Source organism: Thamnophis sirtalis, unplaced genomic scaffold (genome assembly GCF_051295495.1).
Source record: "Thamnophis sirtalis isolate CommonGarterSnake01/CBP01778 unplaced genomic scaffold, rThaSir2_p1.2 scaffold_5, whole genome shotgun sequence".
Lineage (NCBI taxonomy): Eukaryota > Metazoa > Chordata > Lepidosauria > Squamata > Natricidae > Thamnophis > Thamnophis sirtalis.
The window spans coordinates 132,309,450-132,335,364 of NW_028261385.1; the positions used below are offsets into that span (position 1 = coordinate 132,309,450).

Below are 25,915 nucleotides of genomic sequence, written 5' to 3' on the forward strand. Positions count from 1 at the left end.
CCTTGCCAAGAAAATTGCAAGGACTTCTTCAGGCAGTTACCAAGAATTAAAAACTGATTTGCAAGCACACAAAAAAGTGTGTCTAGGCCCCATGCTTTTAAATAGAGAAAACCAAGAGTTACTTTTGTCCAGGTTTGTCAGAACTCAAGCGAGAAAGAATAGATTCAAATCTCCTGAGTGAATGCAGAGCAGAACCTATGTAAGTGATGGTTGAGAAGGGTTGTCGAGATCAGACAAACCAAACTTGAAAATCTTTCTTTATCTCTTTCTCTTTTCCTAAAGCCAGAAATTCAGCAATGGAAGCATGGGTGCCTCCCCTTCTGAAAGATCTGACAGCTTCCCATTGACTTATTCCAGGGCTGCCTAGTGGAACCCATCCATGCAATGAGAAGCTGAACTGCTCCAAGACTGCCTTCAAAAAATAGAGTAAACACATTCTCAGCTGCTTTTCAAAATAGTCACTTCATTTTATTATTATTATTATTTCAACGATTTGTATACTTGGTGATTTCAGGGAGCTTGTGGTATTTCTACTGCATGATCTTCGTTTACTTCTATAGAATGCCTAGAGAAGGAGATCAAACGGGTTGGACAATTATAACTGGAAAATACATACAGAGGTTCAAAACGAGGAATGAAGTTACTGAAAGATTCCTTCACATGCCCGCATACTATTTGCCTCTACTCAGAATAAGTCAATTTTACTATCTCTGCTTAATTCTATCATCCCCTACCAACTATTCGTCCATTGTGGGTATTTCAGATTTTTTCCATTTTTGTGTGTATAGGAGTCTCACTACAGTTGTCATATACAAAACATATATTCCATATCTTTTTTTCTAATTATCTATCATTTAGTCCCAGCAAGAAAAGTTCTGAGTTCAATTGTTATTCTGTGTCTTTTTTCTAACTATTCTTGGTATGTTAATTGTTATTCTTTACCTGCTGAAATACTTTTTGTGCTGAGATCCACAAAAGCATATTCGGGCACAGTTTGAAACAAAACATCATATCTATTCCATATTCTCAATATGACACTTATAATATAATGATTTTTAAAATAACCCTAATCACACCATAAAAACCATGCTATCTAAATCTCAGGTCATACTTTTTAAATTTTAAAATTCTGATATTTTTCAGCAATACCCACTCTTTCATATTTAACTCTTCGCTATTCTCCTTGTCCTACAAACCAAGATATACCGGTATCTTTCTGCTATTGGTTGAACAATGCATATGTTGTCAAATATTGTTTGAAACAAAACATCATTCTAGGCAATATTCATTTTTATTACATAAATTAACCCCAGTAATGACAACTGAATTTTCTCCCATCTTAACATATCCTTCTTAGTTTCATTTGTTGTCTGGTCTTCTTTTCATAAAGGATTAAGGAAAAACATTTTCTTCCAAGCAATTTGTTTAACAAAATTATTTTAAAAATTGGAAGTTCTATTTGTTTACAATATAATCCTCTATCTCCTTAGTGCTTCCTTTAATGTTCTTTCAGAATGTTAATTATTTTGATTTATTTTTTAAATTTTCGTTCTCCCTATGTCTCTTGACATACCACAGGTTTAACGAACATAAGACCATGTCTCAACTTCAGTTGCTCCGGAGACCTCTGTCTCCAAAGACGGAAACTGAACAATATATTCCAAAGAAGAAATGCACGAAAGGTAAGGTAGTCTTGTTCAAGGTTTACCTACATATAGCATTACTCTTTATTGTATTGCAAAGCTGATGTATAACTCAGATGTGGGCATTTAGTATTGACTGTGGCTGATTCTGTGCTTTGTAATGATAAATATTTATATGAATAAATATTTGATGATTTATGACTCAATTGTTTCCTTAAAAGAAAATCTCATTTGTTTGTAGTGAGCATAGTTAGAACTTTTCCTCAATATTCCATTCTCTTTCAGTGTAAGCAGCTTCATGCAGAAATGCCTTAGTATGCCAAGGAAATGAAAGGGAGATTTAAAAAAAACAAAAACAGAAACATAAATTAATCTCGTTTTCATTGACACAATTCTGAACCTCTATTTCTTTCCAGGTTTACAAATCATTCTTGTTTCTGCTAGATCCATAAATTGCTTTATATACTGAATTCTATTCGTAAACTTTCTTCTTGAGATCTAATCAACACCTCCCAACCATCAACCTTTTTAAAAATTATCTTCCCCTTTTGATATATACTGTATTTGACTAAGAATTCAGTCCCCATTCATTCTACTCTCAAAAGATAACCTTTTGGGACTGGTCACTCTTCTTTTCTGAATTCATCCCATATTCATTCTTGATTGTACACAGAGTTGGGTACAACTCTGGGAATAACTGGGTTGTTCCCGGTTTGGCTGAACCAGTAGTGGTGTACAGCCTGGTTTGCAGAACCGGCAGCGGTCTTGGGTGGCCATGCCCCCGAACCAGTTCCCCAGTCTCTTCTGCTGTTGCTGGCATGCTTCTGCGCATGCGCAGAATAAAATTATAGTGAACTGCCCATGTGCGAGCAATGCGCGGCGGGTGCCCATGCAAGCGTAGCAAGCAAAGTGAACCAGTACCAACCAATACAGGAACCCAGCCCTAGTTGTACAGCATCTTACCAATATACACTTCCTATGTGCCCCATTCCCATTGTATTCAACTTACTTTTACGTTTCTCTTGACATATCCTGCTGTAACTTCCCTGTAACAAAATGTAACAATGTGAACAAATTTTTACATATCACCATTTTCACATTGGTCAGCAAAATCTCCTTCTTTGCAACTAATCACATACTTGCAATAGTGGAGAATATCTGTAGCTCAGGTGTAGGATGAGGGTGAGGGTGAAGCTTGTGGGCTGGTTTCCGAACATTTTCTTAACAGATTAGGTAACATCTTCAGCAGAGTTTAGGGCCGGGGCCCTCAAACTTTTAAAACGTGGGGCCAATTCACAGTACCTCAGACTGTTGGGGGCCTGGACTATAGTTTGAAAGGCTGTTTCCAAGGGTGCCTGAATTATGTAAAAATAACAATATTAAATCCATTATACCTTAAGATAAATAAAATACTTTTCATGAAATAATCTATTTTAACAGGTAAAAAATAATGACAACAATGATACTGTCTTACAGTTTTGCAAATGTCTTCAACATCTGGCAAATAATTTTGATTTTTGTGGACCTCTGAGACAGTCTTGGGGGACTCCAGGGGTCCTTGGATCATCACATTCTTATAGAGCATTTCCTTCTAACAGCGAAGTTGGTACTATTGTTTTTTTAACATGCCAGAAGTTCAACAAAGCCCTCAAACATTTACCCTCAACCTCTTCACATTATTCTCTTCAGGCTAAAACCTCTAATGTAGAGTCTACCTTGCAAGCCAACATAAGGTGGGGAGGTATTTACAGTGTACTGATTCAACATTATCCAGGTTTCAGGAATGTTTCAACTCACATCAGAGCACAGAAGCAGATATTTTTGTGATGCAGTGTGATGCGATTCTGAAATTGCTATAAACAGTTGTGAAGTGCATTACTGCAGTTGTTAAGTTAGTAACATGATTGTTAAGTGAATCCAGCTTCCCCATTGACTTTGCTTGTCAGAAGGCCAGAAAAAATGATCACGTGGCCTCAGAACAAAGAAACCGTCATAAATGTGAACCAGTTGCCCAAGCTTCTGAATTTTGATCATTGACTATGGAGATAGCAATAGCAATAGCAGTAGACTTATATACCGCTTCATAGGCCTTTCAGGCCTCTCTAAGCGGTTTACAGAGAGTCAGCATATTGCCCCCAACAATCTGGGTCCTCATTTTACCCACCTCGGAAGGATGGAAGGCTGAGTCAACCCTGAGCCGGTGAGATTTGAACCGCTGACCTGCTGATCTAGCAGTAGCCTGCAGTGCTGCATTTAACCACTGCGCCACCTTGGCTCTAATGCTGCAATGGTCATGTGAAAAATGGTCCTGTCACTTTTTTTCACAGCTGTGTATCTTTGAAGAGTCACTAAACTAATTATTATAAGTCAAGGGACTTCCTGTAGTTATTTCTGCTTCAGGGGCAATTGCCAATGGGCTGTTCTTTATCATCTTTTGGTGGATGCTGGTGTGAGAATACGTACATATCAATATAATGACTGGAGACAGCAATTTTGCTCTGCCAAATGTATGTCATTTTTATTTTCCTGATAAAGTTTATAGATGTTGTTGTTAGTTGCAAAGTCATGTCCGACCCATTGCGCCCCATGGACAACGTTCCTCCAGTCCCACCTGTCCTCTACCATCCTCTGGAGTCCATTTAAGCTCAAAAAAGTTTATAGATACATAGCAAATATACATTCAGCTTTCCAGTTGACTAATTCTGATGTGGTGTGTGTTGTTTTATTTTTGACATCTGTCATTTTTGTTTCTACAAAACAGCTGTTCGTGAAAAAGAGAAAGAACCCGAAAAAGTGCTTGGAGATGTTGACAGTCAGACTCCTCCGCCTGAAAAGAACCAATCAATTTCTTTGTGCTTTCCAGACGATGATTTTAGTGTTCAGCCTCCATACCCTGTTAAGAGAGATTTTGTTATCCCTGTCTTTTTGACGGGTCCCCCTAGCTTCCCAATGCAAAACCGTCGTGCCCCTATGCGGTTACAGCAGCCTACGCTGCACCCATCTCACTTACCAACAGATTTTGTGGTGAGCGGTGTGACTATGGTAACCTCGCCTCTCCCTTCCGTAACCCAGAAATATGTCCCTAAAAAGCCATTCATTTCTCATTATAATTGTGAAGTCTTCAGTAACAAGCTGATTGCTAAAGAGACGAAAGGTCCAGAGAAAGTTGCCATCATATACTTGAAACTGAGCGAATCTGATAGAGCACTGGAAAGTCCAGGTATTGCGTCCGTTTCCCAAGTTTGGGTTTGTTTTAGAGAAGAAAGGGGAGGAGTGAGGATTTATTTTATCTATTCATTTTATCTATTCAGAAGCAAACATATGAAATAGTATTGGTTGAATGACTGACTCAAAGTCAACCAAGGAGTTTCTACGAGTGAGAAGGGAATAGAACTCGGGTTTGGGATTCTAATAATATTCTTATGTGAATTATGAGTTGTCATAGGGCAACGTAGGTGGATGAAAGGCTGAAGACATTAGAAGAAATTCTTTTTTTTTCTCAACTGAGTATATATGGCCGTGATGGCGAACCTATGGCACACATGCCACAGGTGGCACGCAGAGCCATATTTGGTGGCACACCAGCCGTCAGCTCCAGCATGCATGCGCGCGCCCACCAGCTGATTTTTCACCCTTCTGGAGGGCCAGGAAGGGCCGTTTTCACCCTCCTCAGATTTCAGGAAAGCTTCCGGAGCTTGAAGGGGGGGATTGTGCACGCATGCACGCGCAGGGGAGGTGCTGTTGCGTGCACATGCACAGGTGGGCAAGGTGAATTGAGTGGGCATGCACATGCAATTTTGGCATGCCGTAAGAAAAAGGTTTGCAATCACTGGTATATGGGATCTTGCTCTAGTCTAGTTGGGACTTAAACAAAAGCAATCCTATTACAAGGTACAAACGCAGCATTTTGTTGTAAATCTCACTTGTAAAACACATGGGATGTACTGCTTCCCAAAAGGGTAAAAATATGATACATTCAAGAACTGATTAAATGAAATATATCCCAGCCTTCCTGTGCTGCATGACTTCCGTTGAGTTATAAATAAACCATATTTAAATTGACTACAGCAAATACTAATTAGGCATAACAGTAATCTCTCAAGTGCCAATATAAAATATTTCTTTCTTTCTTGATAATTTGAAGCAATAGCAATAGCAGTTAGACTTATATACCGCTTCATAGGGCTTTCAGCCCTCTCTAAGCGGTTTACAGAGTCAGCATATCGCCCCCACAGTCTGGGTCCTCATTTCACCCACCTCGGAAGGATGGAAGGCTGAGTCAACCTTGAGCCGGTGAGATTAGAACCGTTGAACTGCAGATAAAAGTGGCCTGCAGTATTGCACCCTAACCACTGCGCCACCTCGGCTCTTTTCTGCACCACCTCGGCTCTTTTCTGCTCCACCTCGGCTCTTTTAGGAGTTTCAAGGAGTTTCAAACATAGGAGGATGTCACATAGCAATACATTCCCTGAATGCATCTTGCGTAGCAAACCTATTTTTCAATTCCTTACACTGTACTCCCTTATTTCGGGGTGTTTTTTTTATTTATTGTGAATGGCAGATAGACATTCAAAGGCTGCAAGTATTTCTCTTCTTTATGAATGAACCAACCATAGTTGGATGGATAATATTTTTCAGAAATAAGTCAAAGGAGCAAAAAAAGTGAAAAGAGCACAGGGGATGAAAAACAGATCTTGCAGGAGGAGGAACAGATCATGCTGGATAAGGAACAGATCATGGAAGATAAGGAGCAGCAGATCATGCAAGATAAGGAGCAGATCATTCTGGAAATGGAAAAGGGTATGAGAAAACAGAGCATGCTCTATGATGGTATAACTTGTTTTTATTTTATAGTCTGTAGTGGAAGTGACTTGGAAGGGTGTACTAAACTGCCAAATGTAGATCCATGCTTAAAACCACTCTTTCATACCACTAAACACAAGCACATTGGCTGATTTATACATTACATTATGCAATTACTTGATTGTAACCATGGCTTATTGAATAAGCCATAATTTCCTAGATTCACAATTTGCAAAATCCTAAAACATCATTTAAAAACCACCATAGCTACGTTCATCAATTATGCTAAATTTATTCTTTGGATTAATAATACATTGAACTCAGGAACAATGTGCATAGCTGACCCCTTAGTTTCACAGTGGTTTATACCCCTTCTTTCTTTTATATTGTACATTATATTTTGTATGATAAAGCAATGTTTGCTGAGATATCCCAGAAGAGAAGTATGTGTAGCACTGTTGAGGAAATAAATAGGATTATTTCTAGCCCTTTTCTGTTGTCTGGATTTCTTCTTCTTCTCCTCCTCCTCCTCCTCCTCCTCCTCCTCCTCCTCCTCCTCTTCCTCCTCCTCACAATCCTGCATGCATTCTCCCATTTGCTCCCATTCCAAATGTAATAGAAAATCCCTATTTCATTATCTTTTCCCTGCACTGCTTTTCTGAAGAAAGCAACTGACACAGTTCATAGTCTACTCCCTATCAATTATATTGCTAAACCTTTCCTGTCTGAATAAATAAGTTTGATGTCCCTTAATTGGGTCATTTACAAATGTAAAAGCCTAAAAGCATTTTTATTCACTAGGGTGGTAGGTTAGCAAGCCTTGTGAAGCCACGGTTACCTGGGAGAGTTACAAGGGAGGGTATGTTTATAAAGCCATCAGCTTATAGAAGCCTGTAAAGCCTTCTCTTTACCATGAATGCTATGTCATCATGAGTTCCGTTCAACGACTAGGCTGGACTAGACTGGACAGTATTGAAACATAATCTCAAGCGAGTGGCAAATAATTCATCCAGTAAGCAAGAAAATGTTTACAAATCCAGATGATGTTGCTTCATGAATGCATGACCAGCAATATCAGAAGCTCATGTTTTGCAAGAGCTGATGATTTATTAGGTACCATCAAGTCAGTCAGTGTCAACTCTTAGCAATCCAATAAACAGATTTTCTCCAGGACTTCTTGTCCTTAACCTGGTCCTTCAGATCATCTAACAATGCATCTATTGCCACTGTAACTGACTCCATCCACCATCCTCTTCTGTTGCTTTCTACCTTTCCCAGCTTTGTAGACAGCGATGTGCGGTAAAGTTTTAAGAATCAATCTGCTGGCTCCATTGCTAATGCTGTGTGGCACTGCCAACTGTAGAACTGTGGATCAATGTGCTAGGCATTACTCCTCAGCTTTGCTCTCAACCAGCTTGCAAAATTCTGGAAAAATTAGCCTTTGGCTCTCTTTAGAGAGGCCTCCTTTCTTTTTTTTAAGTCAGATTGAGCACCTTCCAAATTGAAGTGAATATCACAAGCTGTACTAAATATTCAATTATGATCAGATCAGTGGTGGGAGTCATTTTTTTTTACTACCAGTTCTATGGGTGTGCCTTGGTGGGCGTGGCGTGGCTTGGTGGGTGTAGCATGGCTTGGTGGGCATGGCAGGGGAAGGATATTGTAAAATCTCCAGCCCCTCCCCACTCCAGGAGAAAGTTACTGCAAAATCCCCATTCCCTCCCTATCAGTTGGGACTCAGGAAGCAGACCATAGATGGGGGCGGGGCCAATCAGAGGTGGTATTTACCGGTTCTCTGAACTACTCAAAATTTCCACTACTGGTTCTCCAGAGTTGGTCAGAACCTGCTGAATACCACATCTGGATCAGATGTTAATTCCTTGTCAAGAGAAGCTTGTCATTGCTGTTGGCTAATCATCAATACCACTGGAATGCAAAAACGTATAGTTTTGATTTTGACAGGTTACGAGTCAGAAAGGGTATCTTTTCATTTTGTAACCAGCCGTTCCCACCTGACTAGAAGCATCCCAAAATTATTCCAGCTATTCTGGAAACGTTTCAAGTATGAAATAGCCTAGTGCAAAGCATTTGTTTTAAAGCACATGTCCCTTTCAAAGTAAGAATATTTCCAGAGTGGTCGTGTCAAAGGGAGCGTAAGGCTGGAACAACCCATCCTATTAGCTTTTTCCAAATGTCACTTCAAAAGATTAGTTTGGGAGAGCAAGACATTACATTTTTAATGCCTTATGCCTACGTGACACAGGGCCAGCTCATATGTGAGACCACCTCTCTTTGAGGGTATCTGCCCATGCCATCAAAGAACATAGAATAGACATGCTCCACATCCCTTCCCTTAAGAACAGCAGTCTCTGCCCCATAAAACACCCTCCCTCCTGAGTTAAACAGACAGACAGACAGACAGACAGACAGACAGATACGTTTATCTTTCTGGAGAGAACTGATTCTTTCCCCAAGCGATGGGATAAGAGGAGGTCAGGATGAGATGAGAAGTGCTTTTTCAAGAGGCAACAGAACTTTCTGGCTTTTCTTTGAAGACGTTTCACTTCAAGGTGAAGAAGCTTCTTGTACGAGAAGCGGAATGTCTTTAAAGAAAAACCAGAAAGTCCAGTTTCCTCTTGAAAAAGCACCTTTGGGACAACCATGACCTGGATGACTGAGAATCTCCATAGACAATGAGAATTGTGGGTTTCATCAGGGAAGTATGGTCATGGTGCCTGGGTTTCTTCTGGCTTTGTAATGTAATTTTTTAATAAATGTATATAATAGTTATTTATTATTTTATTGACTGAAATTGGCTTTAAGATGGGTGCCTACACAAATGTTTTAAATAAATAAATAATCACGTATGGACTGAAAACTGAAAAAGTCAATAAGAAATAGGGAAGAGTTTTGAACACCATCTCCAATCCCCATGCTAACCTTAGTTGATATACAGATAATTCTCAATTTAGGATCTCAATTGAGCCTGAAATTTCCATCGCTAAGTGATGCGGTTGTTAAGTGAGTGGTGTCTGATTTTAAAACCGTCTTGCCGTGTGTATTAAGCAAATCACCACATTTGTTAAGTGAATCGCATCATCATTAAGAGAATCCGGCTTCCTCCACGGACTTTGCTTCCCATGGCTGGGAAGGGCATAAATAGCCATGACATGCAGAGGTGCTATTCTACCGGTTCGGACCGGTTCACCCGAATCAGTAGCAGAAATCACGGGTGGGCCAGCCCACCTGCCTTGGCTCTATTTCGTCCTGTTTTTTGAGCAAAGCGCATGCACAGAATGACAGGTGCATGCATGGACACGCGCGTGCAAACATTTGCGAACCGATAGGGAAGATACGGTAAGCGAAAACCACCCCCCTGATCACATGACTCTAGGATATTGCAACCAGTGTAAATACATGTCACTTGCCAAGCGCCCAAATTTTGATCATGTGACCATGGAGACCCTGCTGTAAGTGTGAAGATTGAGTTTAAATCACTATTTTAAGCACCATCATAACTTGGAACAATCCAAATGATCGTAAGTCAATGATGATCTGTACTCTCTCCTTGCCCGTTATATCCTAATACTCTTTGTTATGTTTATTGCAGAATTAGAAGAAGAAATGGACTTTATTAAATCATTTATCTCCGGAGCTGGATACGATACTGAATTAAGTGCATTAGAGAGAGCCAATGAGTTTCTACAGAAGGCTGAAATGGCAGTTCTGTTTTGCATCATGCATAGAAAAACTGGACTTAGTCTTAAGGTATAGTCCCCAAACAGACAAGTATACTGTCTTGTAAATGTATGCTAGTTTTAGGATTTGGTAATAACTGGAATCACTTTCTTTTCCAGAAAACATCATTGTGTCTAGAATTGCTAGTTTGGAATACTCTGTAGAAACACAGAATAGATTTTGCATATGGCTGTTAAATAAAATGCCAATTTGTAAGGCCATATATTAATTTTTATGTAATATAATCATTTCATATACATACTTTCTGTCCATTGTCATAAGACACAGAGTAATGTTTTCTGGTGAAATTTCCATTTATTGCCTCAAAAATCTTTGTGGAAAATTAGGCTGCGCACAATTGCTCTCTGATCTTAATAGATGAGCAAGAATTGAACTTTGGACTCTCATTAAAAATTCAACACTATCATGTACGACATAATGGCTTCACTTACATGAGACAATAAACCATAGTAAAGATTATCTACAGTATCTATCTGCCTGTCTTTTATCTAGCATAGCATAACATAGCACAGCATAGCATACGAGGGTGGGAGTCTACCGGTTCAGACTGGTACAGGTGAACCGGTAGCTCTGACCATCAGCTGGGAGTGAACCGGTTGTCTCCAACGATGAAGGGGGCCTGCCTGCCCACCCCTGCTCTTAACTCACCTACTGTATATCTTAGCTGAGTCGCGTGGCAGAGCAGATTGCCATGTCAGTTAGTTAGTTAGTTTGTTAGTTTCCTTTATTTGTATGCCGCCCTTTTCCCTGGGGGAGACTCAGGGCGGCTCACAATTCAAAAAAAGGGGAAGACAAACAGTAGACAATACAACATGTTAAAAAAAAGAGCACAACAGTCACACAGTTCGGGTGGGGCTACAATCTTAACCCCAGGCCAGCTGGGACAGCCAGATCTTTAAAGTGGCGCGGAAGGACTGGAGGGTGGTGAGGGTCCGAATCTCCACGGGGAGTTCGTTCCAAAGGGTCGGAGCAGCCACCGAGAAGGCTCAGCTGTTTTCCTCCCCAGCAGTAATGCGGAAGTTACTTTTTCTCAAAACTGCACATACAAAGCGCATGATCACCGAACTGGTTGTTAAACCAGTAGGATCCCACCACTAATAGCATAGCATAGCATAGCATAGCATAGCATAGCATAGCATAGCATAGCATAGCATAGCATAGCATAGCATAGCATAGAATTCTTTATTAGTCAAGTATGATTGGTCATACAAGGAATTTGTCTCTAATGCATAAGCTCTCAGTATACATATAAGCAAGTAATAGATCATAAGTCATAAATCATACCAATCATTAATCATAAGTTGCAAACAACAATTGATAAACCATAAGAATCAATAGGAGACGATACATGAGAAATGAGACAGTGGTGTGGGAATTATGTGTTCAGTAGATCAGTGTTTTTCAACCTTGGCAACTTGAAGATGTCCGGACTTCAACTCCCAGAATTCCCCAGCCAGCATTCGCTGGCTGGGGAATTCTGGGAGTTGAAGTCCGGACATCTTCAAGTTGCCAAGGTTGAAAAACACTGCAGTAGATGGATGGCATTTGGGGGGGGGAATTATCTATCCATTTTAAAGAGTTGCCAGTCATAGATGCTATTATCTACTTCCTTCTTGTCATCCTTGGCTTGTTAACCAGATGTGGAACTTCCTGAGATATAATGTGTACTTTCCAGTCCCTAACTGGGATTTGGATTTGTGGAAACCAGAATTTAAAACCAAGATTTATTGTAGCTTTCTTCTCTGGCTTCTATAGTTCCAAAATGGTCCCCATCTAATCCAGAAGAAGGACTAAGCCTCAAACAAGGGTCTGACAGATTTTGTGAGAGATGACTTATAGCAAATATACAGTACATTCTACAAGTAGCCTCACTTAATGACCACAATTGAACCTGCAGTTTTGGTTGTAAATTGTTGCAGTCATTAAGCAGGTCACCATATGACCTAACTTGATTTCATGACTATTTTTTTATTATAGTCATAAAGCAAGTCCCTGTGGTTGTTAAGTAAATCATGTGGTTGTTAAAAAAAAACCCACACATGATTATTAAGTAGACCCGTTCTGCCAAATGGGCATTTTTTGGGTTGGAAAGCGACAAAAAAAAAATAATCACCAAAAACTGGCAAAAGATATTGCAAATTACAGTCACAGGACCCGAAGATGCTTCAGTGAGTTCACATGAAAGGGTGTGTGTGTCAGGCAACCTCTTTTCCCCCCTTCAAATCACAATTCATTGAACAAATCATAGGGCCTTGTTTATATATACCCTAACATAAAACCAAAATGGCAAGTGGGGGCCATATCTGGGCTGCAATAAGCCAGATGATCAGTACATGCTAGGAGAAAGAGATGCAAAATTTGTACTTTTGTAAGTAATAGATGAGTTGGCAGATTAGATTTGTATTCCTTTCTTTCTCTCAAAGATGCATGCCACTCACAGTCCTATTATTATTAGTGTCTGGTTGATTAATGAGATGAAATGATGAATTTTTTTTCTCTCTCCAATAACCATTTTGTTATTTAGAGTATTGTAGTATCAAGGGGCTGTTAAACAAATGTTGTGATAGGTGGTTATAAATCCAGATCTCCCACACATTTAGCTTCAGTACAAAACCAGTTTGATGCAGTGGTTAAGGTACCAGACCAGAAACTGGGACATTTTGCGTTCCAGTTTCACACACCTCAGACACAAAACCTGGTTGGTGATCTTGAGCCAGTCCCTCTCTTTCAGTCCTAGGAAGTCTAAATTCTGACAAATCTCCATTCTTTTTAAAAATAAATATTGATAATTTTTTTTGCTTGATAATCTTTAGGCACATTTTCTCTCTGATCTTCCTGACCTCTCGCGTTTGTCTGATTTCTTGTTGTACCTAAACTTGTCCTATAATAATTTGGATTGCTTTCCATTACAGGTGAGTGTAATATTTACTCTTTTTTTTAAAAAAAGTGTATATTAGAGAAGCTTTTATTAATGTAATCCATAAACATATATATGTGGCCTTATGATATATTCCTCACTGATTTGCTAGATATTTATAAATTACTGCTTAGTGGCTTAACTGCTGATACACAAAGTTTCTTTGGTTTGAATTGAGTTGAGTTGAGTTGAGTTTATTGGTCTTGTATGCCGCCCACTCCCGAAGGACTCCGGGCAGCTTACAATAAACAAGGGAAGGGGATAAATAAATAAACACAACACTTTAAAATACACAACATTCACAGATTACTGTGGGGCTGGATATTTCACAAGCCCCCCGGCCTGCTGGAGCAGCCAGGACTTGGTGGCTTTGCGGAAGGCCAGGAGGGTAGTAAGGGTCCGGATCTCCACGGGGAGGTCTTTCCAAAGGGCTGGAGCTGCAACAGAGAAGGCTCTCCCCCGGGGAGTCGCCAGCCAACATTCGCTGGCAGATGGAATCCGGAGGAGACCTAACCTGTGAGATCTAATTGGTCTATGGGAGGTAATCGGCAGGAGGCGGTCTCTCAGGTACCCAGGTCCGATGCCATGTAGGGCTTTATAGATGACGACCAGCACCTTGAAGCGGGTTCGGAGACTAATGGGTAGCCAGTGCAGCTCCCGGAGGATAGGTGTGACGTGGGTGTACCTGGGTGCACCCACAATTGCTTGCGCGGCTGCGTTCTGGACTAACTGAAGTCTTCGAACACTCTTCAAGGGCAGCCCCCTGTAGAGCGTGTTACAATTGATCATAACCACACATTGAATAATTATTTTACTGTATATTTTTATATGAGTTTCTTCTATGAGCTTAAATGGTATATATGGAATTTCCCCCTCACTTTATTTTCAAAAGATGCACTCTGTGGAGATAGATGGAGCTATCAATGATATACTTCAAAGAGAGTGTGCACCATGCTGATGTAAGATTTGAAACTGGGTATCTCCAGTTCAGTGGTGGGATTCCATTTTTTTTATTACTGGTTCTGTGGGCCTGGCTTGGTGGGCATGGCATGGTGGGCATGGCAGGGGAAGGATCCTGTAAAATCTCCATTCCCTCCCCACCCCAAGGGGAAAGTTCCTGCAAAATCCCTATTTCCTCCTAATCAGCTGGGACTTGGGAGGCAGAGAATAGATGGGGGTGGGGCCAGTCAGAGCTGGTATTTACCGGTTCTCTGAACTACTCAAAAATTCCACTACCGGTTCTCCAGAACTGGTCAGAACCTGCTGAATACCACCTCTGGTACAGTTCCACTCTAATGTCTTTACTGCTGCATCTTAATAGTTATCTGAGAAGGCATAACTACTGTATGTTCCAATCAGTGGTGGGTTTCAAAAATTGTTCGAATCTACTCTGTGGGTGTGGCCTCCTTTGTGGGAGTGGCTTGCCACCCATGTGACTGGATATGAAGATGCCGACGACACTTGTCAGAACCACCTTAAATTACCTCACACACAGCACTGGCATGCATAAGAATATGATGTAAACTTGTTTTTTAAAAGGCATCTTTGGTTTGCGTTAAAACAACTTCAACACACGCAATGTTCTGATTGCACCACAAACGCAGTAGTGATCCTTACCATTCACAGAGGCACTGAGTTTTATAAATATGAGCATGATAGTGTAGAATAATCATATCCAATGTAACTTTCTCAAATTGGGGCCCTCCAGCCATGTCAGGTGGCTGAGGAAAGGTGTTTGTGAGCAAGCCATCTTCTGCCCTGAGCAGGAAGACAAACAACAAAACCTCTAAGGTCCTTTTCAACTTCCATATGTGCTTCCATATTGTTTCCTTGTACAAAAACTGTATCTCCTCAGAGGCCTAGCGATGCAAGGGAAAGAGAACGGCCTTTGCCAGTGGTGTATTAACCATTAAGCAGACTAAGCACATGATTAGGGCACCAGGCCCAAAGGGGGCACCACAAAGTTAAGAAGGGGAAAAAAACCAAACAATGAAGATTTGTATAGTACAGTGTTTCTCAACCTTGGCGACTTTAAGCCCTGTGGACTTCAACTCCCAGAATTCCCCAGCCAGCTATGCTGGCTGGGGGATTCTGGGAGTTGAAGTCCATAGGGCTTAAAGTCGCCAAGGTTGAGAAACACTGGTATAGTATATACAAAGGAGGGAGGCACCAAGATTTGTCAGTGCTTAGGGCACCAATGAGCCTTAATCCACCAATGGCCTTTACTTTCCTAGTATGTGGGTGTCAAGGTAAAGAAGTAGAGGAATCTACCCGTAAGGACCTGTGGACTGCTAGACCACATCCAGACCAAGTCCCTAGTCCAGATCAGTGCCAAAGATTAAAATCCAGAGAATGATTTCTAGCACTAACTTTATTGCCCAGGAGATAAACAACTTAAGCTTCTCATGCAGAATTGTCCTCAGTCTTTTTAGTCTATGTTTTTCGGACTGTCTGGGTTCAAATCTTTTCTCCCCCTGCATGGTATTCTGACATGTATGCTTTTCAGAATATGCTGCCTGATAGTCTTCCTTAGCTACACACTTAGTTGTTCTTCCGAGGTGGCGCAGTGGTTAGGGTGCAGTACTGCAGGCCACTTCAGCTGATTGTTATCTGCAGTTCAGCGGTTCTAATCTCACCGGCTCAAGGTTGACTCAGCCTTCCATCCTTCCGAGGTGGGTGAAATGAGGACCCAGACTGTGGGGGCGATATGCTAACTCTGTAAACTGCTAGAGAGGGCTAAAAGCCCTATGAAGCGGTATATAAGTCTAACTGCTATTGCTATTGCTATTCCTGACACCTACATTTCTACTCCATGCATATACCATAACTTTCCAACAATATGTGCTTCTCACAGGGTTTCCCCCATATATTTTCCATATATCCTCTCCCCGCCCCCCAGAAATCTGTATCCTTCTTTTTCTTAGATCCAGTTTTGGCCCAAGACACTTTGCTGTTTGAGGTAAAGCAGCAAAGGCCCAATTCAATCATATGTCCAGTCTAGAGCTGCATAAACATACTTCAGATACCTCCAAACATTGTTACATTGTTTTTGATTTGACTGAAGAACTGTATTTAATTATTTTTACGACATAAATGAAACAAAACTTATAAAACATGGTTTTTGTTTTGGTCCCATCCCTTAATTTGAGAAATGTAGTCTAAGCATGGCCCTTGGCCCAGAGAAAGTTGTATGCCTGCCACCTGTAGCATATGGTAATTTATGGAGCATACTAAGGGCTGATCCTTCCTAAAGCAATGTTTTAAACAATCAATTCTTGACATTTGAATGCCAGCTCCATTCTATCCCCCTTGCCTCTAAGACAGATTTCAATCCAATCACTATCACCATTGACTGGGGAACCTGGCAATATCCAGAAAAGCTAGAGAGGGTTCAGGGTGAGAAAAAAATAATATATTTCCTTGACTCATTATCTTTGCTCAGGATTTCTTATCTGTGCTAACCGAATCTTTCACCACCTGTCAAGTCTTTCCATGATTGCTCTTAAGTTATACGTCAATAACTTTGCCACCTACTTTACTTAACTCACAATCTTTGCCTTGGCTTTATTTTCAGTTTATTTCTTTTCTGCTCTGCCTTTTCCATTGTTGCCAAGACATGTAATTTTATCATGTACAACTTTCTGAAAACCCACTCTTGTATCCTACGAGCGAAATCTTTGCTTCATAATCTCCCATAATTATTTCCATGTTCCGCTTTATGCATCTCTATTAGGAAAAGAAAGGAAAACAACAGTTATGTCATTCTTCACCATACAGTCCTTATGATGTTATAACATGGTGGTGTCGAGACTTCATTTATGTGAATAACACAAACACTAGGCCACCAACATGGTTATTGCCATCAACTGTGTCAGCAGATTCAAGGAAACAAAAATGGGGGTGATTAATTTTCTGACTTTGTCTATGTTCATATAAAAGTGTAGCCCATTTATTAATTAATCCAATTGCCTGTGGAACTAGCCAAATTGCTGTATGACCTTGGCCCTTGTTTGACAAGGAAGGGTGATTTGAGCCACAGTGCAAATAGTTCTGGTTAATTATTATTAAGAAATATATTTCCTGAGATGTGTTACATTCAGGGGTTTGCACAGAAAAGTAAATGGCTTTTTTCATCCTGCTGTGGGAAACAGTAAACTATTTGTCGGAGTCATCCTCTCCTTGTCCAACAACAGCAGAAACATAACCTAGTAACTAATTTTTTTGTAACACGAGCTCATGATGTAGCCTTCAGTTCAGCTCCAACCCATAAGTGATCCGTTTGTCTGTCTGTCTGTAGGATGGACACAGACCAAAGAGATATCAGAATCAGCAAAATATATGCAATGTTTGAAAGGAAGGGAACTAGCTGACTTTCATAGCTGATGCATTTTTGGAGGACTACATGGTATAAGTGAGTCCAGTCCAAGAGAAGCTAATGGAAACAGCCACTGCTGACAAACTCCTATAGATGGACTAATAGAAGAAAGGGCAATCCACCAGTTTCTTTCCTTTGCTGCCTTAAAATTGCAAAAAGAGCCCCAATTGCTGGTTTTCTTACTATAATGGAAGATATCTCAGCTGACATAATACTCTCTCAGCTCAAGGCCTACTGAATAGAGCTTTAACACAGCCATCTAGCTGTCCCTGTAGTTAATGACAACATCAAGGAGAGATAAAATCTGACTCAATTGAAGAACAGTTGTCCCCCACCTAACTATTGTCTTGCAATGAAGTTTCTTTGAAATAATCCTGCCTCTATGGAAACATCAGGAGGAAGAGAAAAGTACTGTAATCAGTTTTAAATTCAAGTGCGGGAGGGTAACATGAAACAGGAATTCCCATTAATGAAGAAACCAAACTTACTAATGTTTTTTTAAAAAAAATACTGACCTTACGGCCATTTATAACCCCTTACACACATTTTTTTTTCTTTTATAGGTGGTTCAGCTGCAATATTTACAAGTGCTAAAGCTCCGAAATAACCCCATCAGATCCATCCCAGGGGAGATCTCTGATATGAGGAATCTTACATACTTGACAATGTCCTTCAACCTTCTGACTACTCTCCCAACTGAGTGTGTAATAATTTTAAATAATAATTAGAAATATATGGAAAGAGGCTTCCAGGTTTTTTGGGGGGATGGGGGGCAAGGAGGCACAGGCTTCTCATAAATTATTGTATCAGTTATTTTTTTAAAAACCTTATCTGCTTTGACTAGGGTTTTTCACCACAGCTTCAACTGAAGCCTGTCTATCTCATGGGGATGCAGGTGAGATGAAATTGGCAGAATTGGTTTCTGGCCCAAAAAAGAAATTATGTTTGTACAAGTGGATAATGGCCTGAAACACAGAGCCTCAATTGGTTCACCGACAAAAGGGCGAACGACAAAACCGCGCCTGACTAAACCGCGGTGACAAAACCACGTGTTCTAAAGCGCTCTAACAAATGAGCGCTGAATCGCGCCGACAACAGCGCGGCGACAGAAGCGCGCTGTAAAACTAAACCTAACCCTAACCCTAACCCTAAACCTAACCCTAACCCTAAACGTAACGCTAACGCTAACCTAAACCTAACCCTAAACCTAACGCTAACCCTAACCCTAACCCTAAACCTAACCCTAACCCTAACCCTAAACCTAACCCTAAATCTAACCCTAAACCTAACCCTTACCTTAACTTAAATCGCCCCTCTGTCGACTGAAATCGCCCTTCTGTCTCCGCGCTGTGGTCGGCGCGTTGATGACGTCGCGGTTTTAGCGATGTGGTTTAGTCGGCGCGGTTTTGTCGTTCGCCCTTTTGTCGGGTCACGGCCTCAATTCCATTAAAAATTGAAGCCCTGATACAAGTTGTTTCAATACAAAGACTGTGAATTTACTTTAAAAAAAACCAGCATTTTAGAAATCTAAAGAAAGATAAAACTTTCGATACTTTTCAATATTTTCAAATCCAATACTTAGGGAAAGTATGCTCAGGTGGTAAGATCATGGATCTTATATCCCATCTCTACTTGCTGTAAATATTCTTTGACAGGAATGAATTCAAGAAGAAGGCAACAGGCTGGGTGAGGCAAAATGGCTACGGTACAATATTTCTGTTTTACAAACAGTTAGGAACCTTATGAGAGCTTCAAAAAAGATCTGGGTGATGACATAAGCTGCCCATGATGTGGACCACAAATGTTTGCTTCATTTAATGTAGAGGCTATCTGATTTCTTAGCAACTCTGGTCAACTAACTGTACAATAAAAAAACAACAACCATGCCCCAATATATGTACCTGTTCACACAAAAGGTGTAGTTCACTGAGGAAAGCTCAACAAACACTGACCAAACTCTGTTTTAAGGGCTCTAGGACTGACAAAATTTTTCCTGCTTTTCTATGATTACCAGTGACAGGAAGGCCTTCTGTTTTTATAGGCTATTTACCCTACCAAGACTTCAGAGTATTGATGTTTCCTATAATGAACTCGAATATATCCCTAATGAAATACAAAATCTCAGGTATTGTACTGATTTTCTGGTTTTGAGAAGAGGACTTTTCTGGTCTTCCAGATGTTGTTCCAGGCTCAACCAGCATACATAATGATTGGACAAGCTGAAATCTGTAGTTTGGAAAGTATGGTTTTCTCCATTTTATAAGTAAGATGCATTGCTTTTCTTGAATTGCCTGAAATGTGGGAAGCTTAATTAACCGAAACTTTTCTCTCCCTATATGTTCTCTCAGAAAAGACTAATACTGTGCAAAAGGGACACAGGACTCTGCTTAGACTTAATGAGACTATCTTGAGCTATTTAGAGTCCTTGGGACCATGTTCATTTTTGCACAGGCTGCTGTTAAATGAGAACATTCTGGCAGATTAAGAAAAGCATTCACTGATGCTGAGGCTTTTCTTAATCTGCCAGAATGCTCTGTTTTTTAACAGAAGCTTTGTTGAACTCCCTTGTAATTCACTTTAGAATTACGGTAAAGAAGTGTATTTCAGACTTGACAACTTTAAAATGTCTGAACTTCAATTGCCAGGATTCCCTAGCCAGCACACTGAGGAATTCTGGGACTGAGGAATTCTGGGAGTTGAAATCTATACGTCTTAAAGTTGCCAAGTTTGAAAAACACTGAATTAAAGTATGCAAAAAGAGTTGGCAAACAGTAGGATAGGGCTCACACATCTCTAGATTGACACATACTCTTAATTTGTCTCTCCCCTTTTCACTTCCACCTTCATTTTCACTGGCGAAGACCTGGAAGATCAGGCTAAGAATAGATCACCATGGAGAAAATCCATAAGCTCTCTAAGACTTAACAATGGCTTGATGGCACATGACCAATTAATCAATCTTCCTTCGTTTCACTGTGTGGGAAAGATGCTATCCATCTGTCATGGTTCCTGATGAGTGTTGCGAGTAGCTTTCCCAGCACTTGTCAACTGTGTCTGGTAACAGAGAAATGCATAGATTTAATGTGGTAGAAAGCAGAGATCACTTTCTCCTGTGCCCTGTCTTGACAGTGTGAGGAGAAAAGTCAACTAGAGAGTCTTAACTTTCTGTCTTTGTGTGGAGAGGAAACCCGCTAGTAGTGGAGGTAGTAACAGTTGCTCCTTGGTGTGAGCTGAAAGAAAGGGTTCTGCCAACTCCTAGTTTCCTGTAAAATTTCCATGCCAAGATAATTTTGTCCTCCCATACCTGGGCATCCAAGAGAACCATGCCCAAATAGACCTGATGACTGCATAAATGGTGGAGTGATGTGTTTTTTATTTTATTTTCAGGAGCCTCCTCTACCTGAACTTGGAAGGAAATCTGCTTTACTCCTTGCCTTGTGGGATTCTAAAACTTCAATTAAAGCAACTACTGGTGGAAAACAACTTCTTGCATGCCTGTTTCTGGACGGAGACTTTCCTGATGCAGCCTCAGCGTCTTACGGACATGGCTGCCCTGTGCTTCGTTAAGCACCAGCTGTGGAAAATATATCATCTTTTGCCAGAGGAGGTTCACAATATCATAAGCAAGTAAGTGAGGTGCCATCACTGCAAGCACTCTGTTGAGTGCAAAAAGGAGATGATGAAAAAGTTCACCAATAATCACAGGACCCCAAAAAAAAGTCTCCTCAGAGGCAACCGCCAGCCTGTACCAAAATGAGCAGGACCAGGTTCTAAAAAGTGTTTGTAACAGGGTGGAGCCACATTTGACAGCCATTTGATGTGATGCAATAAGGTGGCGCAGTGGTTAAATGCAGCACTGCAGGCTACTGCTAGATCAGCAGGTCAGCGGTTCAAATCTCACCGGCTCAGGGTTGACTCAGCCTTCCATCCTTCCGAGGTGGGTAAAATGAGGACCCAGATTGTTGGGGGCAATATGCTGACTCTCTGTAAACCGCTTAGAGAGGCCTGAAAGGCCTATGAAGCGGTATATAAGTCTACTGCTATTGCTATTGCTATTGCTAAACTAAGGGACGTGGTGGCTCAAAGGCTAAGACGCTGAGCTTGTTGATCAGAAAGATCAGCAGTTCAGTGGTTCAAATCCCTAGTGCCACATAACAAAATGAGCTCCCGTTACTTGTCCCAGCTTCTGCAGTTTGAAAGCATGTAAAAATGCAAGTAGAAAAATAGGAGCCACCTTTGATGGGAAGATAACAGTGTTCCATGTGCCTTCAGCATTTAGTCATGCAGGCCACATGTCCACAGACATCTTCAGACAGCACTGGCTTTTCAGCTTTGAAACGGAGATGAGCACCGTCCCCTAAAGTCAGAAAGGCTAGCATGTGTGTGCAAGGGGAACTTTTACCTTTAATAAACTATAATACCTAAAGTAATGGACTATAGATACTCACCATTTAAGTCATGGTTTATCAAATAAGGCTGATGTAATGGAAGGATTTAGTAAATGGGTGAAGCAAACATAGTATAGTAAAAATGTCTTAAATTGGCCTAATGAAAAAAAGAAATCATAAATAAGAGTGACTCAATGGCTATGTATGTTTGAAATGCAGGCATGTTTTCATGTCATTTTTATTTCCACTTTTCCTCCAAGGAGCTCAGCATTATGCACATGGTTTCTCTACTACTCATTTTCTCTTCATAGCCACCTTGAGCTAACTTACAGCACCAATCATACTTTTTATTTATAACCTTGCCACCCCAAAGCTACTCAGATTGCATTCCTGTGAATGGACTCTCACATCATATTTAGTCAGGAGTTTAATCATGGTTTATTGAGTAAACCAGAATTGGCTAGATTTGTAAACAAAAATGGCTGGATTATGCAACGTGCTAACCTCAAACCAATCAAATTCTATCGTTGCTTAGATGGTTATGTGAACCTGTCAGAAGTTAGATCTATTAAATTCAATTGGACTTATCCCCAAATAAGACTCGAAAATGCAAGTTTTTCAATCAACAAAAGAAATGACTCTGAGGCTCCCCAGTTCCAGTCTGACACTGAAGTTAAAATCAAATGCATCAAATTAAAATGCAGGGTTTTATTTATCATCATAAGACGTGACTTGAATATTGATCTCTGCTCATTATAACATTCACTTCTCAGTTTAAAATTTTATCTTTGCATACTTTAAAGAAACAGTATCCAATATGTTACAAAGTGCATATTAGATCTTAGTATGGGTTAATAAAGTAGTCTGTGAACCAGATGACTAGCAATAGCAATAGCAGTTAGACTTATATACCGCTTCATAGGGCTTTCAGCCCTCTCTAAGCGGTTTACAGAGTCAGCATATCGCCTCCAATAAGAATCCGGGTCCTCATTTTACCCACCTCGGAAGGATGGAAGGCTGAGTCAACCTTGAGCCGGTGAGATTTGAACAGCCGAATTGCTGAACTGCAGTCAGCTGAAGTAGCCTGCAGTGCTGCACTCTAACCACTGCGCCACCTCGACTGTATGCATTCATATTTGATTACCCAAGATGTTTCATATCTGGTTCATTTCATGAGACAAAATGGAAGCCTTCTGCCTTGCTCTTCGGTGTGCAATGCTAACATTGAGAACTATGTATCCACAGCAGTTTCTTGGGCATAAGACATAAGCAATCATAGGCCAATTCCTTCTTCCGAAACCCAATATGAGGCACAGGGATATTTTAACAGTCATTGGTAGTTTTCTTCTCTTTCTGCTACAGATTTGTATTAGTTACACTTAGAAAATCCTTTTGAGCAGATTTTGTATCTATATATTTACTGTATATATTTGCGTATAAGCCCCGTATAAACCCATCCAGGGATAAGCTGACCCTCGGGTTTTTTTTAATCAAAATTGTGCTGCCCATGGGTAAGCTGATCTGCAGTTTTCATGGTATTTTGAATAAAATGTCAACGGTTAGCTTAGCCACAGATGGGCTTATATAGAAAAATATACAGGATACTTTATGTGGGTACTTAAAAAAATATTACTGTATATTCAACACAGATAAATCCATCCATGGATAAGCCAAACTCAATTCTGCAGGTGCATTTGGCACCTAAAATTCTCATCTGTGAATTTGTACATTCTTAAGCATAATATTTGCGCAGTGCTTGATTCCAAACAGTTCTGGTTCAGTATTAATCGTAAATGACAAATGCCATATCTTTTCCTGGTTTGATTCCTATTGATTTTTCACCTCTAAATGGCAGATAGGAATTTAATACATATTTGCTAAAACTTTCTGCTTTGTAGAAGCACCATGCAAAGAAAGCTGCACCTGTTAAAAGAAGGTAGAGGGTAAAGTATGGTAATATCACATGGTAATATTATACCGTTAAGGAGGGTAAAGCATTGCAATAGTATAAACCTTACAAAAGCACATAGCTGTACTTGATTAAGAAAATTTGGAGATGTTCTACAGCCTGATCGGGAAGGTTTCTAGAGTTGTTTACTCCAATATACTCTGCACTTAGCTGCCCTTGGAAACTGATACACCAGCAATGCCAGCACGCTTTTACTTCAAATCGCACATCTGCCCTAGACTTTCAGTAGTGAGTTTAAAGGATCCGCTTCAATTTGCTCTCCCTAGTATGTGACACTGACCTACTTTCTCCTCCTGTTTAGCTTTACAGGCTGTGACTGCTGCAATGGACCCTTGTATGGAAAAGGTTTCCGTTTTACCCTCATTTATAGGAATGCTTATGGACTAAGGCTCCCGTATCAATTTTCAGCTTGCTCACCCGACTGCTATACAGCCTTTGTCAAGTCAGCTTTGCCAACCTGATGGGTGTTAATGTTTAGTCAATTGAGATTCGGGAGAAGCGACTAACCAGTTGAATAAAGCAAGCAAGCAGTGCTTTGGGTATGGAAGTGTTGGGTTTTTGTGGGTTTTTTTGCAATGTAGATTTCTTGTGGGGGTGGGTGGGCAAGTCTAAGCATTATTGTGACATTCAAAGTTCAGTTATTTATATATCACATTTAGAAACTGTCGATCTCCCTCCTTGGGCAAGATTGGGCATTCTCTTGATTACTATGCCCATCTGTAAGCAACGTCGTGAAAATCCTAGCAGTTTGCAGCTGTTAACTTTTTTTTAAAAAAAGTAACATTATTTTAAGCCTTTTAATGTAAATTAGTATTCAGGATTTGGGGATTCTTTTTCTTAGCACAAGCTACAATGTCAATAGATTGTGTATATGATTAAAGGGATATATATGCATCTTGATAGGTATAATGCTTCTTTTTACTGCTGTATATTCTGCCTTGTAATAAAATAAAACACTATGCACTGATATATTGCTTAAGAATGTGATTTTCCTGCTTTAAGACAAACTAAATGATGGGCATCTACATTCATGAGTATCCAGTATATATGAGGCAAGACAATCACAGCCATTTTACTCATGATATGTGCCGCTAGTTTCTTGTGCTGTTTGTAGACATTTAAATAAACTCAGTAAACCAACAAATGTAGGCAGCAGTGTATTTAAAATGCAATGTAGGTGGCAATAGATAATACTTTGGTCAGCATACAAGAGGATACCAATGGTACTTGAGGCTTTTGGAATGTAACATTTGCACAAATCTTACTTTTGCATGGCTTATAGAAATATTGTTTGCAGATGCATATATTATGTAGATTTTCTGTGAGTCTAAGTTTAAATTTGACATTACGAAGTTTTCTTAACTGCTACCCAAATGGTAGTCAAAGTTATCCAAGTTGGTTGTGATAATCCTAGCATCGCTTCCTTTGACTCTAAAGTAAAAATATGATTCTGTAAATACCGTTTTCTTATCATTTTCGCCCATTATGCATCTGGCAAAACAAACCCTTCCATGAAGCTACAATAAAATCAGGACTCATATGTTATTTGCTATGGCAAGCTACAAAAGGCAGAATGCAGAAAAAGACTCCAGCATTTCTGCAAATGTGTGGAAAGTGCTTAAGTTGTGGAGAGTTCCTTGCCAACTCTCCTCAACTAAATGAAAGTAATGGCCCTTTACTGTAAAAAAAAACTGATTGATTTCCATTCAAAAATACATATACTGTTGTAAGATGCCGTGGCACGACAAAACCGCGCTCGACTAAGCCGCGCCCGATTAAACCGCGTCGCTGACGTCATCAACAGGGCGACAACAGCGAGCACGGAGAAAGAAGGGTGCTTTAAATAGCGCTTTGAAAGCAAGCCGATTCAACTTAAGGTAAGAGTTAGGTTTAGGGTTAGGTTTAGGGTTAGGTTAAGGGTTAGGGTTAGGGTTAGAGTTAGGTTAAGGGTTAGGGTTAGGTTTAGGGTTAGGTTAAGGGTTAGGACTAGGTTTAGGGTTAGGTTAAGGGTTAGGACTAGGTTTAGGGTTAGGTTAAGGGTTAGGTTTAGGGTTAGGTTTA

At 40.3% G+C, this 25,915-nt stretch overlaps 1 protein-coding gene across 1 annotated transcript; it reads left to right on the forward strand.

The window, feature by feature from the left end:
- Nucleotides 1-304: 304 nt before the first annotated feature.
- LRRC63 (leucine rich repeat containing 63) lies at nt 305-24,825 on the forward strand. Its single transcript, XM_087716920.1, has 10 exons — nt 305-426; nt 1,579-1,682; nt 4,405-4,863; nt 6,282-6,443; nt 10,057-10,214; nt 13,019-13,117; nt 18,061-18,197; nt 19,539-19,622; nt 20,885-21,124; nt 24,156-24,825. Exons 2-10 carry the CDS (start codon nt 1,598-1,600, stop codon nt 24,313-24,315), a joined length of 1,584 nt encoding a protein of 527 aa, XP_087573046.1. The 5' UTR covers nt 305-426; nt 1,579-1,597; the 3' UTR covers nt 24,316-24,825.
- Nucleotides 24,826-25,915: the final 1,090 nt, after the last annotated feature.